The 17,448-nt window shown below is 36.4% G+C and overlaps 1 protein-coding gene across 3 annotated transcripts in view; it reads right to left on the reverse strand.

The window, feature by feature from the left end:
- Positions 1–16,795, reverse strand: part of pdlim1 (PDZ and LIM domain 1 (elfin)) — a 68,834-nt gene extending 52,039 nt beyond the window's left edge. Inside the window, exon 1 of one of the 3 annotated variants that reach the window (XM_051923492.1) lies at positions 16,551–16,795. In XM_051923492.1, coding sequence (XP_051779452.1) covers positions 16,551–16,643 — 93 coding nt within the window. In that variant the 5' untranslated portion in view covers positions 16,644–16,795. The remainder of the gene's footprint in view (positions 1–16,550) is intronic. The other 2 variants (XM_051923491.1, XM_028795984.2) reach the window with 2 other exon arrangements.
- Between the last annotated feature and the right edge of the window lie 653 nt (positions 16,796–17,448).

Consider the following 17,448-nt stretch of genomic DNA (forward strand, 5'->3'; position numbering starts at 1 on the left):
GGTGAACTGTGATGCAGTTGTGGCACTGCTGTCAAGTAGTAAGACGGTCTGTGGGTCACGCCCAGGTGTTTCCTGCATAGAGTTTGCACATGGGTCTCTGTGGATTTGCTCTGGCTTCCACCCAAAGGCATGCAGGTTATATGAACTAGCAATGCTACATAGAACCTTATATGCATGTGTGTGTATTCAACCTGTAATGGGCTGGTGCCCTATCTATGTTTTGTTCCTGCCTGTGCCTGTTGATTGATGGAAGAGGATACGGCTGTCCTCTAAACTGGATAAGTGGGCTTACGTGATAGATGGATCAATGAATACTATAATTCATTCTGCTCAAAGTAATGTTCTTGCATGTCGCTAATTCTTAAAATAGATTGGGAAATACTTTGCACGATTTTAATTACAGGTTAGTTAACCATTTAAGATTTAGCTTAAAAGAGGTTGTTATTTCAACTGGACTATGCCGTATACAGTACTTTCCTCTTTTACATACCCAATAGATGCTCCTATTGGCAAAACAGATCCTTATCAGTCAGCATGGGTGGTTAAAACGGTAGTGTTGTGTGGCTGAGGCTTATGCTTGCCTATACAAAGAGCCGCATGGCAGTCTGTGCAAATCTCCACCACACATCACACACACCCCTGTTGCAAATTACTTAAAAAACAAAAATGTTACACCAGACTCTTTGATGAAGCAAATAAATAACAGAAAAAAAACCTCCAACTTTCAAATTGGTTAAATAAGTTGCACCCGATTATTATGCTATGCCTGCATTTCCTAGCTTTGGATAGAAATCATGCAACCCCTCTTCAATTACAGGTTTACAACAATTGGCTTTAGAAAATGGAAGGAAAGGTGAATGAACGGATGGACAGACTTTAGTGACTGACGTGTCATTGAAATGCCCAGCATAACAAGATTTTTCCTGTTGCCTGGAGACGCTAAAATGCTAACACCAAGTAAGTCTGCTTAGGACTTATGGATGATTGAACCTTTCCATAATTTTAAGCCAATTTTCATGTTAAGTTTAGGTTTTATAAATCTCGACTTTTACATAAGAAATGTCTTATGCACACACTTTTGATTGTAAGCAAGTTTTATACAGGAGGACCCTGGTAAACAAGTGGAGGAATTAGATTTACTGATTAGTTCGGCAGTCAACCTATCATGTACTAAATGAAAATCAGATCAACCAATTTGATATCAGAAAGAGCACACATCCAAGAGTGAGTCAGATACATATGTAAAGATTTAAGTTCTTGGGGAATCACGGCCATTTTATGTTGGAAGAAAACACCTGCACACACACAAACACACACACACAAACACACAGACATTTGATTAAACTGTAAAAGGAAAAATAAAAGGGGAAGAAATAACACAATTGGCTTTTTTGTTTTGTATCTGACCAGAAATATATTCAAACTAACAGCACTGTGATCAGGGCTCAGAGAGTCAATAGCAAGAAAATTAGAAGGTACAATCTCCCTAAAGGAACAACCCATCATGGGTAGAGAAGTTGATATGTTGTGTGAAACAATGAGATTGCAATACAGACAAAAAATTAGCAGAAAGAGGACAGTTGGATGATTCCACATAAATAATAAAATCACCATTTAACAAAACACCACTTCTGCAGATGAATCAGCAGCTGAAATTTAAAAAAAAACAACTCAATATGACGTTTAGGGACATAATAATAATAAACAATAATGGAAAAAGCCTTACAGTTGAATAACAAGGTAATGAAAGGAGAGACAGGGGTCAAAACTGATTTATTTCACTGAATTATCAGACCTATTAAAGAACTCCAATCCTACAGTCGTGCCCACAGTTGCAGGGTTCAGAAATAAAAGTAAACCCTGGAAATGTCGCTTGGTTAACATAACCTTCAGTTCCTACCAAGTTTCAGTCAGACCCACACATATACAAATTCCAGTTTCTTATCTATACTAAGGTAATTGATAAACGATCATGTATTGTTAAGAGGTTAAACATTTAGCAGCACAATTTTCGCATTCCAATGGAAACTTGAACTAGAAGAAGCTTCTGCAATTAGACACAGAACGGCAAGTCCGCAGATTGTTGCCACCAAAAGCCACACATCAAACATAAGCTAGATTGAAAGAAAGGCTGTTACTCCCAGTGGTACCATGTGTCATCCAATCCAGGGGCTAACTACAATGAATAGAACAGGTCACTAGAGAATGGCCATTGAATCAGAGAGAAAAACTGCACAGACAAACAGAGTGCCTGTTCAATGCTAGTAGGTCCTAAAGTAGAGTAATTCAAGGATATTGTTGCTGGGATAACATTAACAACTGCACGCTCCTCAGAAGACTGCATTCGGTGGGGGGAAAAAAAAAAAGTGTATATATAGCACCTGTCTATACTACAGTTGAAGGCTACCTGTGCAAAAAGCAAACATGGTGGGTGCCAATTCTTTGCAGGGCTTAATTGCACAGCCATGCACAAAAAAAAGTGTGCTGCATGCAGTCCAGTAACAGAAACCTCTTAATAAGACATCAGTTTAGTTGCCAGCCAGCTAACTGCTATAGATATGATGAAACTGTATGATATTGGTGCAATGGCCAGTGTTCATACCGCAAATCTTCAAGGGCTCACTTTGGGGTGAAGAAGTTGGAATGAATACCATTTATTTCACAGCCCACATATGACTAAAGGTATTTATCAAGCACAAGAAAATGATCAAATTTGTTTCTGGTCATTTTCATGAAGGTTCATAGATGGGCTTAGGATTTAATAACAAATGCCATTGAAATGTGCAGTTTTTTTATACAAAATAAGGAGAAGTAAAACTAAAGTAGTGCAATGTTTGTAACATATTACATTTGATAATAAGTAACTAGATAACAAATTTAGTTCATTTATTGTAAGCAATGAAACTAAGTTACCTTTAACACAAAACCTCATTCTATGTTAACTGAATAAAAAAAAAATAAAACAAAAAAGCAAACTTTGCAACGTTGTCAAGACTGAGGAGGGAACAACACTTTTTGTCATATCTATTTTGTCATTGATTATGGTTTTTAGATCCAATCCCACTGTCAGACCCTATTATGTCCTAATGTAATCTATATACAGCCATGAAGCCCAAAGTGTGGAAGGACATGGGGAAAGAGGATTGTCGGGACAGTTTCTTGCCCGGGCAGATAGAGGGCAGCCCCTGTTGGATCCCGTGAATCTTTCCTGGGCCTTATTTGGTCACGCTTCCGCAATACCCAGAAGTGTGGCCGGAAGAAGCTCATTAGGCACCTGGAGTCCATCCAGGTGCCTTATAAAAAGGAGCCGCCTCACTCTATAAGTGGCCAGAGTCGGGAGGAGAGGACAAAGCCTGAAGAGAAGTGGAGGGAGGAGGACTGGCAGCAGAAGTGACTGAATGGTGTTGTGTTGTGCACACTGGTGAAAAACTGCAAATAAATTTGTGGAGTGTGGCAAAACTTGTCTGCTGCCTGTCTGTGTGGCGGTACGCCCCCTAGTGGCTCACATGTATATGTATATATATTATATATGACCACGAAGATTTTCACCATAATTTTACAGCGTGAACACATGATTCAGATATAAAACCTTTCTAGTTCATAAATGAGACATTGCACATTGGGTACAGCAAGAATAGCAAATGTCATATTTAGTTGTATTTTCTTGCCATCTCAAATTTACAGTAGATTAAGCTCATAATGTACAGTGCTCCTTTGAGAAAAAGAACCACAGAACACATGTACATTTTCTCCCAAAATAGCACTGAACATTTCTCCCATGCCCTAAAAACTTACCAATAAAGTAAAAAAAGGATGTTTGCCAAGACAGGGAAAAAAGGCAGAAAAGATAAGAGTAACTCATAATTTTAAGTTAAGACTTTGCAGTTTTTAAATGGGAAACAAAACCAAGGTTAGTTTTATCAAGGTGCAAAGAACACATATTTAAAAACAGTAAAAATTAAAATTATGCAAGGGACGAGTCAAACTGTTGGTTCAGTGGATTGACCGTCACTCTACTGTCCTTCCTTTCATTCAGAAAGGGTATTTTCATTGTTCAAAGATCTTTAAAAAAAAACAAAACAAAAGGTGGAATAGAGGTAGGATGAAAATGATGAAATCAAGCATAGTTTTTCTTGACAATTCAAGTGGAAGACACACATTCATAGTAAACTGAGAGGAGAGGCAGAATCTCCACAACATAATCTATTAAAGTAAATATCAGACAAAGCAGAACTTCAGTATAAATTTGTTTTGGAAGTAATTATCTCACTAACATTTACTTTAGTGTAGGAGGCAAATAGTACGTGGACAAAATGTTTCTGTGTTTCAGTGTTGTATGTTGTATAATGTTCAGACAGAAAAAACTAAGCTACTCAATAGATTTTACTAAAACTGATGTTACTTTTCACCTTTTATATGCTAATATTGCAGTAACATTTTTCTTATATTGCATCATTTTTCTGGGCATCCCATGAGCATGAATGATATTTGGACAATGTCCATTTTTTGGTTTGCAAGAATAAAGAAGTCATCAAAATATTCAAAACTAATCTTAGCTTCTCATTAGACATCACATTCACAAGAGTAGCAAAAGTAGCAACAATGTAGATGTTGGAGGAATCTCTGAATTTAATACTATGGTTTAGTAGAAAAAATTATATATGTATTATTCTCATTTGATTAATGAACTACATGCCCCTAGTATGTATGAGATTTTCAGTATTCCCCAATACGTTTGAGAATTCACAGGGCATCACAGAGGTTAAAAGAGGACAACAAAGCAAAAAATAATTCTTAATGAAATAATGCTACAACAAAACATCTGAACAACAGAATTATTGATGACAGAGAAAACATGAGAGCAACTTTCAATGTACATCAAAGGCATAAATTAATTGATAAAGCACGAAAAATGAAAAGGAACAAAATCCATGAACCTCTGAAAACTGACTTTCCATATCTGGTTATGTTTATCTTGAAAAGGCATTTCTGCCAAAAAATGAGACACTAATAACTGAGAAAGGCAATGAAAAATGAAAACTGCAGATAACAATGTGTCAGCCAATGAAATGACAAAGTAATATGTAACAGTCTCTAAAAAGAGATTTGCCTAGATCAGGGGATTCAAACAGTGCTTAGAAAACCCAAGGTCTATTGGTAAAGATTTCTTTATCCCAACCTTCCTTGTGTCTTGTCTGTAAGCTCACAAAGTACTAAAAGTACAGTTTTCACTTTTCAATGTTGTTTTAAACACAAGCAACTCCATATGCCATTATTCTAAGTGCACATCTCTTTCTCTGGGAGTTTGTGCAGGACATTCAGTTGGCCAGGGTTACTTTGGCAGTACCCCCATCCTCTGCAATTGCTTGCCAAAACACATACATCACTCAACTGTAAGTGTTGCTGGAAATGCTCTCCATAGCATCCTGACATTGACAAGCACATGCAAGTTCCTTCTCTTTTTAAGCATGTCAAAAATATTTAAAATCTCCACTGCTGAGCTTGTTTCTTGACACCTTTTTTTAAGTTATGGATAATAGGTTCACCTTGCTCAGCTAACTTAATGTTCCTTCCCAAGATGCTTTATTAATTTTCTTAACTACACAACTTAGTATGAACATAAAGTTCCACAGCAACAAACTCAGAGATTGAGAAAAATCTGTGCTATTTTAAAACCTGCCCATGCTACAACCTCTACAGCTTAATAGCAGAATGAAAATCCTTCTAACTGTAAAGGTATTTTAATTAGTTAAGCGATAACAACCTAGTTAAGCGGAAATGATGTCACAGGATCCAGGTGCGCAGAAATGTCTGCCTCAAGGCACAAATACATGAGGAACTGAAGAGACTGACTACATAACAGGAAGCAAAGAGTGTTCCAGCTAATCTGAAAGTACAATTTTCTTAAAAAAGAAAAAACGAACACAAACACTCACACACTTACTTGCTGGAAGGGCAGGGACCATAAAAAAAAAAAAGCTAATAAACAGGGTAGTCCATACACTTGCTTTTCAATTCTGAAAGATACTTTTTTACAATATGTCTAATTTTAAAAAGCAACACAGAGACACTTGCATACAACATCCATCCCTCCATTTCCTTTTTTTATTGACTTAAAGCAAGTAACATTCCATACAGTCAAGTCAAGCTTAACAAAACTAAATTCAACCCCCACCCAAGAGAAAGACAGGAAGGCCAAGAGCCAAATTTAAGAGTAGAAAAGAGAGAAGAGAATTCTTTTCCCCAATATAAATGTTTATTCCAAAATGTTATCGATTGAATCCTGCCAGGTTTTGAAAAAGTTTTGAAGAGATCCTCTAAGTGAGAATTTGATTCCCCCCCCCCCCCCCAATTTCAAATTGTCACCCTTTGAAAGCATGGATGTTTCAAATTCCAAATTAATGAGGTTATTACTGAATCTAATTTTCTTAAAAAATGATTTGTTAATGTATATGCGAATGCTTTGAAATAGAAAGTTTGAGAAGGATGTTCATTTTGACAGAGTTGATTCTCCCTGCTAAAGTGAGATGGAGGGTAGACCATCTACGCATGTCTTGTTTAAGTTTTTCCATGTAGACAAAAGGAATTTGTTAAAAAAGAGTTTTAAATTTATTTGTGATGTTTTCCCCTAGGTATTTAAACTGATCTGTGATGATAAAAGGTAAGGTGTCTAGTCTAATACTCTGCTATAGAGTTCACTGTAAAAAGCACACTTTCATTCAAATTAATTTGGAGTGCCGATATCTTTTGAAATTCTGCTAGTGCTGTTAGTACTGTAGGCACAGAATTTTGTGGGTCTGATATATATAGTACCATATCATCTGCATATAGTGATATTTTCTGTTCAAGACCTTCCCTGATAATCCCCTTTGTCTCAGATGCATTTCAAAAGTGAACAGACTCCAATTCCTGATCTGCTTATCCATTTCAGAGTTACAGGAGGCCAGTGCCTATTCAAAAAGCACTGTGTGCAAGTTAGGAACAAACAACGAATGGGGCACTAGTTCATCACAGCACACACTCGCACACAACCATACGCCTACATGCAACACTTTGAGATATCAATCAAAATTTATTGTATATGGTGAAATTCACAGAACACACCATGTCAAATTTTTACACATAGATATTCTATTACAAAAAACTGTAAAATCAATAGCTTTTCAATTACATATCACAATTACATCTAAAAGTATACAAACATATAATAATAAATGCCAAGAAAGAAGAGGCAAGTCTTTAAGAGATGAGTCTACCAATGGGCCCTCATAAACAAGTATGAAAGTGACTTTCAAAAAGCAAGAGCCACAGTATTACAAAGGAAAGAAAAGGCAATTAGTAGCTCCAATCATGCAGGTAAAAAGATTTCTTCTTGTCCCCAAAATCAAAAAATAGTTTACAAACAACATGGCTTAGAGATGAAACAGCTAGCTATCATGAAATTTGGTTTAAAAGAAACAATTTAGGCACAAATGGTAACAAACAAACCAAAACTTCTTTTAGAAGTTACTTCATCTTTACTTTGTCACATAAATGCAAGTCGCACAGCATATTGTCATAGTCTAATGTGTACTGCCTGATAACATAAATTAAAGATTAAATGACTATACACTGCGGTGGGTTGGCACCCTGCCCGGGATTGGTTCCCTGCCTTGTGCCCTGTGTTGGCTGGGATTGGCTCCAGCGGACCCCCGTGACCCTGTGTTCGGATTCAGCGGGTTGGAAAATGGATGGATGGATGGATGGATGGATGGATGACTATACAACATTTTCTCTAGAATGAGTCAAACCACCATCATCTTATATTTAAATGGAGGTAATCTGTATTTTCATTACTTATTGCCTATTTCAAATAAATGAGACAAGCTGCAAAATGCACAACTACCAACTTAATAGTAGCTCCAATCATGCAGGTACTAAAAAATACAAAGGACTTGTATCCATACCCACAGGGCAGTTATAAGCATGTATTTATTGTAAATTGTGCATTCCGGGCAAATACTTATTAAGGTGAAAAGCAGTTTTTTTCCTGACAGAGTGCAAATCCATTCAAAAATTATCGCACACAGCAAAAACAGACAGAAGTAAGCAAACTGCACTCTGACAGGGCCAATATATGTAAATATTACAGAAAATTCTCTACAACGCAAATTAAAGCACAAACCACTTGATTAAGTGCTCATATTTGAATGTAGATTTAGTTTACATTTAAAAACACACACTAAAGCAGGGATCTCAAACTCAAGTCCTGGAGAGTCGCATCGGCTGCAGAGGTTTTCATTCTAACCCTTTTCTTAAATTAGTGACCTGTTTTTGCTGCTAATTAACTTCTTTTGAATTAATTTTAATTGACTTGCTCTTGAAGACTCAGACCCAATAATTGTTTCTTTTTCCTTAATTAGCAGCCAAACAATAATGAGATACAAAATATACCAAAACATGACCAGCAAACCGAGACCATCATACAATATCTGAAAATAAAATGGTGGAGGTCTCAGGAATGTTGTTTGCTCAGATTCCCAAAACATTTTAACAGTGCTCTTAGAAAAGTAAAGAAAATTTTTTTCAAAAGAATACTAATGCACAATTAGAGCAGCAACAAGCCATGGAATTAAAGGACAGGTTTAATAAAAAACAAGACTCTGTGCCTAATTAAGCAATTGGTTGGAGTGAAATTCGTTGGGAGTTTGAGGACCTGACTTAGTTGGTCTTCTGTTGGCTCACTCACTTCACATTTAATTTATGTTTAAGTAAAAAAAATGAAGCAATTCAGAGGAACAATGAAGAAATTCTGGGGAACAAATCTTAAAAAAACAAATCAATTAAAACTAATTCAGAAGAAGTTAATTAGCAGCAAAAACAGGTCACTAGTTAAGAAAAGGGTTAGAATGAAAACCTGCTGTCACTGTGGCCCTTCAGGACTGGAGTTTGAGATCTATACACTAAAGTATGTAACTTGTACTAGGAAAACTATTATTTAATATCAGGCACTATAAATAAATAATTTTAAGTATGATTTTTTTTTGGCTATACCACATGGTCCTTTTCAAATGTAAGAATAGATTTCCCGGTTCATTATGGTCACATACAGTGAAACTGCATGCACATTACTTAAATATGTTATTCAATATGAAACACGTTGCTACTATCTAGAAAAATCCAGAAGCAAACAGAAAACAAGATATAGCTTTAAGACAAGCACAAGATGTTTCATTTAACCAAGTGGCAAGAATTAGAATTTGGAGCAAATACGGTACATCATTTACAGGCTAATTTTGGTACAATCTACCATACTATCTAGCAGTATGGCTGTGTCTCTGGTCTTCAAGTTTTAATACTGAACAGCTATTAAGCCTTTCACATATTTTCTCTGAACCAAATATCAAAAACACAGCTTAACAGCCAGCAACCCAGCAGTCAAGAAATCAATCCATGTAACCATTTTCTGATTTGGATTCAAGTTGTAATGACATGCTGTTTTCCTGTGCCTTAACAGATGTATATTTCAAGAAGGTCAGCATGTCTTAAAAGATAAACTAAGTGCTATTTTTGTCTTTGTTTTAGTGCTTTATCCTGCTATTGCTTAATATGAAGTGTCCATGTGTGTTTGGAAATTCGGTAGTTAGCTAAGAAGACTGTAAAAGAATGGGAATATGTATCCCTTATAGAATATACCAGTTACTACTAATTGATCATTTTCACCATTTTCTACATAAGGGTTTTGAGTTTCCAATACATAAAAAAACAATACAAATAAGTATAAAAATAATCCCATTACTCGGGAGGTCTTTGTTAAGTACTGGAAATCAGATTAAACATTTTTTGAATGATTATTCAAGAGATAAAATTTAAGGTATAATATAAATGTTAAAAAGATTTCTTCTTGTCCCCAAAATCAAAAATAGTTTGCAAACAACATGTCTTGGAGATAAATCAGCTACCTATCATGGAAATTTGGTCTAAAGGAAATAATTTAGGTGCAAATGACTAAATGCAACATGTATGTACAATGAAATATGCATAAAACTAATAATTTAAAAACAAACACTCAGTAACAAATAATCCAAAACTTTTTAGATGTTACTCGTTATTTCATCTTTATTTTGCTTTGTCACATAAATGCAAGCAGCACAGCATATTGTCACAGTCTAATGTGTACTGCCTGATAACATAACAAGTTAAAGATTAAATGACTATGCAACATTTTCTCTAGAATGAGTCAAACCACTACTATCTTATATTTAAATGGAGACATTATGTATTTTCATTATTGCTATTTCAAATAAGTGAGCCAAACTGAAAATGCACAACTACCAACTTAATATCCAGTACAAAATATGCTTCAAATGACAACGATTAGCTTCAACATAATACTTGATGTCATTTTAGGATTAGTTGGCTAAAACATGTGACATTTGATTTGCATCTTACATCTTGTTTTACAACAAGTTCTCTTTACATTGTAGGAAAACAGTTTGGCATTAATTGCATCTCGGGCAGTGAAACTGCCAGTGGAAAAAATGAACATCAAAACACTGATGATAGTACAGGAGAAAGCTGTAAGTCATACAAATACCAAATTCAAAAGAAAGGAATCCACATGTTTAGTTTATTTATGTCAAAGCATAACAACCCTCTATTTTGACACCATTGCAATCTTTAGTTTTTAGTTAGCCAATAAAAGGTGTCATTTTGCTTGGCTTTTCTCGACACCATTACAGTAAGAGATGCAAAAAAACAGAAAAACAGAATAAAACAGTGTCACACTAAAAGTTGGAATTGAAACCAGCATGATTACGAGACCAAATAATACAATACATTATACTTTGTTATCATATCAAGGCAGCAGATGCTATTTCTTGTTATAAATACACAAAAATTGATGTTGGCTTGTTCTAGAACTATAACTCCTTAATTACAACTGTGGTTCAAGGTAGAAGACAGCTATCTCCTTTATACAAACCAAAATTAAATTACTATTCAAATCACGCTCTTAAAGAGCTAAACTGCTGCTTATTTAGCATGTTATGTCATTGAAAGACATTTTGCAAGCAAGGCAACACTGAATGCAAACTTTATCAATGGGAACATCTGACTGGCCTCGATGAAGCCAAACGCTGTATGCATAGATGAAGAACTTTCATACTTTGTATGTTTTAGTTTTGAGCACAATTATGACCACTCCAGTATAAATGTGCCAAAATGTCTCTAGACATGTAAAACAGACATACTTGTAATAAAAAGACTATCAATGGGAATAGGTGACCACATAGAATTACCATTCAAAATAATTATTTTAAACATTTGTAATGAAAAAAAAGCAACATAATACTATCTATCTATCGGAGTGTAAAAAAGTGTATCACAAACACAGCTAAAGATTTCATTTCTTCTGACTGCATTGCCTGAGCACATGCTGTCAGAGTTACACATACCAATCTGCATATTCTTAGCACATCTAAAGAACACTGCCACTCAGAGACATATTTTCAATTTTTTTTGATGAGTAACACCCCACCCACTTGACTATTTTCTCCACAATAAAATCATTTTACTTATCCACATCAGTTAAGTTGGTGTGCAGCTGAAATATGCCTAGGCCTGTTAACGTAGTTAGGAATTCAAGACTAAACAAGCCCAACAAACTACAAACCAAGAAGCAACACGTGAAAAATTCAAACCACATCTCTTTAACAGAGAGACTTTTTTTGACATCCATTTTTCTTTTATGAAACATTAAATTCTCAAAGTAGCAATGAGTTTCAGGTGAATATTGTAGTAGAACTCCATACTTATTCCAGGCTTTGAAACCAGCTTTTCACTTGTACTGTGGAGTGTTTACGAATGACAGCAAACCACATTCTCAGCTGCACACTGAATCCCACCATAAGCTTCACTCGTACTCAAGGCATTCAGTACATACTGCTGTAGTGTATTGGATGATCCAAAAGCCATGAGAGACTCCAGAGCCTATTACTATGCTGGTACTATGATTAAACACAAAGCACTTGGCCTGCACCAAAAGATAAATCCTATATGCACCTAAGAGACATTCAAATAGCATTACTACTGAAAAATAGATAAATAAATAAGTATAGAACTTGCTTAATTGGTTAAAGAGTACTGCTATAAAAATGCAATTTGTTTAAAGATAAAATTTAAGGAAAAAAATGCATTTTATACTAATGTTGCTACTATCAATGACATAACAAGCAGCAAATACAAAGACATGCCCACAAAATTAGATGGACCACCCTTTCAGATAAATGGTAGCTCTACAAATTAGGATCTACAGGCATTAACCTAAAAAAGAAATTTAGCCTCCTTCACTTAATAGACTGATGTAATTGCAGAGAGCAATTTTTTTCAATTATCTTTGAAAAATCTATGCTAGGTAGGTAACAAAAAAAAAGTCAAGCAAAATGACATCTTTAATTGACTAACTAAAAAAGATTACAATATGCAGGCTTTTGTGGCAACTCGGACGCCTTGTTCAGGCAAGATGTAATACAGAAACTGGAGTTCCCCGTCTTTATATACACGTTATGACAAACAACAACACTGGAAAACCTTTAAGAGAGACATTTTAAATGTAAAAAAATTAATAGATCTCTTCAGGCTAAGATTCATTTAGCAAGAGAGGAGAACAATGTATGAGCAAGATCTTTGGATAAGATAACTGTCCAACAAAGTCATCTTTTTTTTGCTTGACTTCTCACTACGTTCATAATGACTAATGCAGTACAACACCTAGTACTACCAATAACCAACAGTAAATCACTAAAAACATTTCTATTTTCAGTTCCTAGTTTTTTTGTTTAACAGATAAGTAGACTACATCTAGGCAAAATAATAATGCAAAATGTATAAAACATGAATTTAGCAAACATAGCGGTTTTACTTTAGAAGAATATTATAACAATGCACATTGTCATTAGCAAGGCATAAAAAGTCAAATCAGAGACAGCTTTCTTTACTGATGGATGACTTAAGTGCTGAACACTAAATAGAGAAGAAAGTAAAATGACCAGCCAGAACAAGATGAAAAGTATGTGATGTGAACAAATTTAGAAAACAGCTGTGCAGAAACTGGCATTCTCCATAATTATTCATTACAACTCCTGACCAGAAAACTGGTAAAGGTGATCTCAGGTTTGCATCACACAGAAACATCAAAGATACAAAGAGACACTATGTCCTCTGTTACAAATGACTGTTTATGAACAAATTAATCACTGGTGCAACAAACTGCACAGTTGATAAACACTGTAGCTGTAGAGTAAATGTAATTATTAATATGACTTCACGTGTAATAAAGATTATTTAAACCACTAAGGCTTCATACAAGCTACACCAGTTGAGATTTCTGCTATGATATCATACCCTCTAAAAATCTGAAGCCAAGTTCGCAAGACTGTGCATTTTACTATCCAAAAATAATATAAGGGCAAATCTAAGATGTTTCTTGTAACTCAGTATTTTCCAATTATTCCAAAGTACTATTTGAACTTTAATTAAACTACCGATTCATCATGCAGTACTTTAATCACTTCACGGTGGTCCTCAGTGTAAATGTTACAACACATAAAAAGAATAACTGAGGGCTGGCACAGTGCTACAATACAGTAGTATGTAGTCTAGGTTGATACTCAGTTGAAATGTCTTCTGTGCCAACTTTGCTTCTTTTGTCAATTGTTTTATTTAAACAGACTAGTGGATAATGAATATTAACATATACCAAACGTTACTGCAGCACTGACAAAAACACATACCAAATACTAAGAAATCTAGCACAGGCACTTTCATACTGATGTGAGTCAACTATTTACAAACAAGAACAGAAACAGCACTTATTTAAACACTTCTTCAGAAGTATAGCAAGAACTTTACTGCCACATTACCAGTCTACAGACCTGTCATTTGGTGCATAGTTAGACAGACTGGATAGCAGTCACAGAAGACTTTCATGCTGTAGGAATAATCATCAGCTACATAAAAGCACTTCAGACAATGGCTGCCTGACTGAGACTGGTTGTCTGCCACCTTACAGCACAAAGCCCTTAGGCTGGACTTACAGGAGCACAGCTTCCAGTGATCAACTTGATTAGCTTAATCTTATACTCCGAGTCCTGATAGAGGAGACTGATCTGAACAAATCAAACAACAAGCTGGAGGGCCCCAGAGCTCTGAGTGAATCAACACACTGCCTAGCTGGTTTAGCATACATCTGTATGACAGTCCTTAAGATAAGACACTGGCCAGTGATCCATGGAAACTCTACTGACAGGCCACTGGGTGTTCAGAGAAACGTACCCGAGGCAAGTGAAAGGCCAGGTATGTGGGCACAAAGATGCATTCTGACCTGATCATGGCCAGGAGGCTCACAACTAAACACGGCAACAAAGCCAATTTGCCAAGGTACCAGCAACTACTTTTATCCACATTTGTATTTTGACAGTGTGATGTTAAAAGTGGTGCAAAAATATATGGTCAAAAAGCCTTTCTTAATATATTGCAAGGTTCTGTTGGATAAAAGTGTTATTCCTATGGGTCAGAGGACATAAGTTTCTCTTAAGAGTATAATTAGCTGGCACAATGGGCAGTATTTGGATACCAGCTTGATTCCAATGCCAATGTCTATAAAGAATACCCACAGATTATCTCTGAGAAATATTTCTACACTAAAATAAATAGATAGATAGATACTTTATTAATCCCAAGGTTGAAATTCACAAGTATTCCTGTAAAAAAATGAATCAGCTTCAACAATGTGGCCTTTTCATTCCAGATATGCTTTTTACTCTCTGCAGCCCTATTGTGTAAATAGAGGGCTACCAAAATACACCCGAGTAACATACTGAAAACAGTTCTACTACAATATGATGCCAATCAGTTCATGAAGTCACCAATAGAACACTTACTCAGGAAACTGTACAAAGAGACCAAAGAAATTCTGGTAAACACTTAATGCCCACTACCTGTCAATTAATGAATGCATTAGTTCTACAATTAGATGAAATTCAAACCACTATATCATCATGTATCTTCCAAACACACTTTATCCAGAGTAGGGCCACGAGGAAGCTGGAACCTATCACAGCAAGCATAGGTGCAAAGCAGAAACAGTCACTGGACAGGGCACAACTCCATTGAAGTGTGAACACACACACACACACACACACACACACACACATACATACATACATACATATAATAGGGCCAGTCTATCATTGCCAATCCACCAAACGTGCATGTCTTTGGACTGAGGGAGAAAACCAGAGCGCCTAGAGGAAACCCCCCCCCCCCACACACACAGGGAGAGCATACAAACTCAACACAGAGAGGGCTCAAGACATGAGCCCCGCTAGCCTCATTGCAAGGCAGCAGCGCAACCACTGCGTCACCACTATATAGACAAAGGAAACTTACATAATGCCCTTATTTCACTCGCACTGCAAGTGGGTCCTACAACTTGCAAAGAAAACTCAGGGGTTGGTGGCAGGACTGGCACTCCAGCCACTGTAAAATAAAAAAGCTCACACTGTTCCACTCCATTTAAAATAGTGTGCTACTGAGGTGTCACTGGCTGCACTAGGGTCTTATTTTGGGATCTTGAGGTGGGTCGTTGTGTGGTGGGTGCTGCAGCTCACTGTATCAGTGCAAGCGCTCAACCTCTCTCCTCCTCTCTAATCTTACTGTGCAGCTAAATAAACACAAGAAAAATATGCTAATCCTTTGAATAAATAAGTTGTTAAATAACTTAATCTTATAAAATGTTCTTAAATAAGTTGTTAAATAACTTATCTTATAAAATGTTCTAGAAATAATCAAATCAGAAATAAAAACAAGAACTTAAGACTTTCTGTGTTATAGAAGACACATACTGTACTTGTCTTTTGAGTAAACAGATTCTTATGAAATAGGCTGAAAAGCAACTATTTGTTACTCCTGGAAGTACTAAAAGAATAGATTTAAGCTAAATTTGCGTCTGCTTATTTTCAGAAGTAAATGTTACACAAAAAATTCTGTCGTGCTACCTTGTTTCATTAAGACTGCATATTGCTAACATAATTGCTCAAGTTGACAAAGCAAGTCACTCACACCCTAGTTAACCTCTCCAAATACTGTGCAACGCCTCTCCCATTTCCTCACTTAGTACATACCTCATTTGAGTATGGAGACCACCTTATTTGGTCACCGTAACGTACAGAGTGAAGACACCTTTCATGCTGGAGATTCAAAGCAGATGTTTCAGGCTGACCCCACCCAAACTCCAGCTGCCTACAGTAAAACCCGGAGGTCTTGCACAGCTGATGGCTTCCACCGGCTGATATCAGTTTGCATTCCGCAACTACCCCCTTTCACTTGAGGAGAACCTGAAGTCTACCTTTTTCAGTTTCAACCACCCTTTGCTTGTTTCTCAAGCCGTGTTCACGCTCTCTAACACATTCTATTCAGGTCTGTGCCACCTCGTATGATGCAGACCAAACACACCTGTGGAACGATGCCAGTAGGGAGAACCTTTGCTCTTTTTAACAAGTGAAACTTACCCGTGAAATAGTCAGGGGCTGGTCAAAATCCTTGCCTCCCACCAGCCTGAAGCCCCAAGGACTCGGCCCTTGTATCACCACGCGGACTTGCATAGTCTACGGTAGACTCCTACAGTTAGTTTTGCTAGGAGCTCGTGTAAACCCTTCTATAAATCGTAGAGGCGGTTCGATGTAAAGGAGGTGTCTTTCTTTCACATTACGACATAGTAGGGACAGCCTCTACAGAAAACCAACTCTACATTTGTGGGCGGTTAAATATCAGAGCAACACCGTAGCTACATTTTGCGACGCTAATGGGGCGTTTACATTTGTAATCTGACGAGTCATTTGTTTGTCCATCCAATCCAATATGAGTACAGCCTTCCGTCATGAAGTGGGCGGGACAGAAAGAGATGGGTGGAGCCTCCAAAAGGCGGCAACCCTGAAATGGCGGGCCACACCTCTCTTCCTGCTCGTATGCGTGCTACTTGTTGTCTGTACGAGCCGGGCGGTCACTCCCAGCGTGCCCATTTAAGGAAAAGTGACTTGAACAAGTTTGAAATAATCAGCCTCGCATTTTTCCCATTCTTGATGGTGTTTTCTCGACAGTCCGGAAGGAAAAGGTAACAAAAGTGAGTTATAAATGAGAACACAGAGTAAATTTGATTTCTCTGTCGAGGCCTGTCCTACCGTCCATCACAGGTATACATTAAAACATTGTTTTGATTATTTAATGTGATTTTTTATATATTTGTGGGCACTGAAATCAAAAATGAAAACAATTTTTCTGCATCACGTAGCTTTTTTTTTTTTTTTACAATGACCAATTTTTTGTTTTCACAATATAATTATTTTAACATTATTATTTTATTTTATTGATAATTTGTTTTAATTTAATCTATTCTAATAGCAAACCTAT

The sequence above is a fragment of the Erpetoichthys calabaricus genome, chromosome 2, assembly GCF_900747795.2.
Source record: "Erpetoichthys calabaricus chromosome 2, fErpCal1.3, whole genome shotgun sequence".
In the NCBI taxonomy this organism is placed as follows: domain Eukaryota; kingdom Metazoa; phylum Chordata; class Cladistia; order Polypteriformes; family Polypteridae; genus Erpetoichthys; species Erpetoichthys calabaricus.